The 1,040-nt window shown below is 42.4% G+C and overlaps 1 protein-coding gene across 1 annotated transcript in view; it reads left to right on the top strand.

Moving 5' to 3' along the window:
- LOC119588218 (carcinine transporter-like) overlaps nucleotides 1-1,040 on the top strand; it is a 19,073-nt gene that overhangs the window by 14,373 nt on the left and 3,660 nt on the right. The window contains exon 6 of the mRNA XM_037936919.1: nucleotides 57-225. Within this exon, the coding sequence (XP_037792847.1) occupies nucleotides 57-225 (169 nt within the window). The remainder of the gene's footprint in view (nucleotides 1-56; nucleotides 226-1,040) is intronic.

Raw genomic sequence — 1,040 nt, 5'->3', positions numbered from 1 at the left:
CTCAAAATATGCTATTGCCATTACTGATGGTCCACCATCTCCCCCTCCACCTGCAGTGATGGAGCAGGTGTCTCCGGGGTGGAGAGCGAGAATCACCTCCACCAGCTTCATTCTGTGGACCTTCGGCATGTGTCTCCTGCCCCTGATTGCCTGGCTCTCGAGGAACTGGGTCACTCTGGGGCTCATCACCACCGTCCCCTTCTTCGTCTTCGTGCTAGCTTGGTGGTGAGTAAAGAGGATTGGGTAATTTGGTAGCTGCCCTGACCCTAACGGCAGCTTACAAGCATCAAAAGAAGAAAAAGAAATGTACATAAAAAGTCATACCCTGTCAGCACCGTATTTCGATCTTTGTTTTACCTTTGGAATCGACTGAATACAAATTCTGGATGAACCTTACGAGATTGCTGGTAAAGAAACAAAAGGGTGTGCTCTCCTCCCTCTCTTATTCTATTATTTATCAATATTGTCCGTATGGTGATCTTTTCAATTATCTACTTTTGCTCTAAACTCTCCATAAACAAGGATGTGCTTGATACAGTTCGATCAATTCTCGCATTCTTCTGTATCATCTCACAGATGCACGATGACAGCGTCTCCGTTGAATAAACACGCGATACTTATGATGTCCACGAGATGTTCAGTTTCCATCTTATTCTGTGCTTCATCATTTTATGCACCGATGCTGACATGTTATACCAGCTGGGTTGTTTCTTAGGCTTGTAGCTGTAGGTGTAAAAGTTAAAACCCGTAATAAGAGCAGATAATATAACAAAATCAGTGAATAAGTTGTCCACTTTTGACGGTTAAAAGATTTTGAGGCACTGCTAGCGAGTCTTCGAAAACTATTTCCGTTATTTTTATTGCAATTACCATGTGTCAGGTATAAAGAGATACAGGGGAGGGGAGTATATTGGTGAGGATGGAACTGGTTCCTTTTACAGTTAACAAAGTAGTTTTAATCATATTATCATAGTCGTAAATTTTCGTAGCATGCCTTTAGCTGCTACGAATTAATGAGGGAGCGGAGCGTTCATCTTACA

The sequence above is a fragment of the Penaeus monodon genome, chromosome 23 (assembly GCF_015228065.2).
Source record: "Penaeus monodon isolate SGIC_2016 chromosome 23, NSTDA_Pmon_1, whole genome shotgun sequence".
NCBI lineage: Eukaryota > Metazoa > Arthropoda > Malacostraca > Decapoda > Penaeidae > Penaeus > Penaeus monodon.
This window is presented reverse-complemented; position numbering and strand designations above follow the sequence as displayed.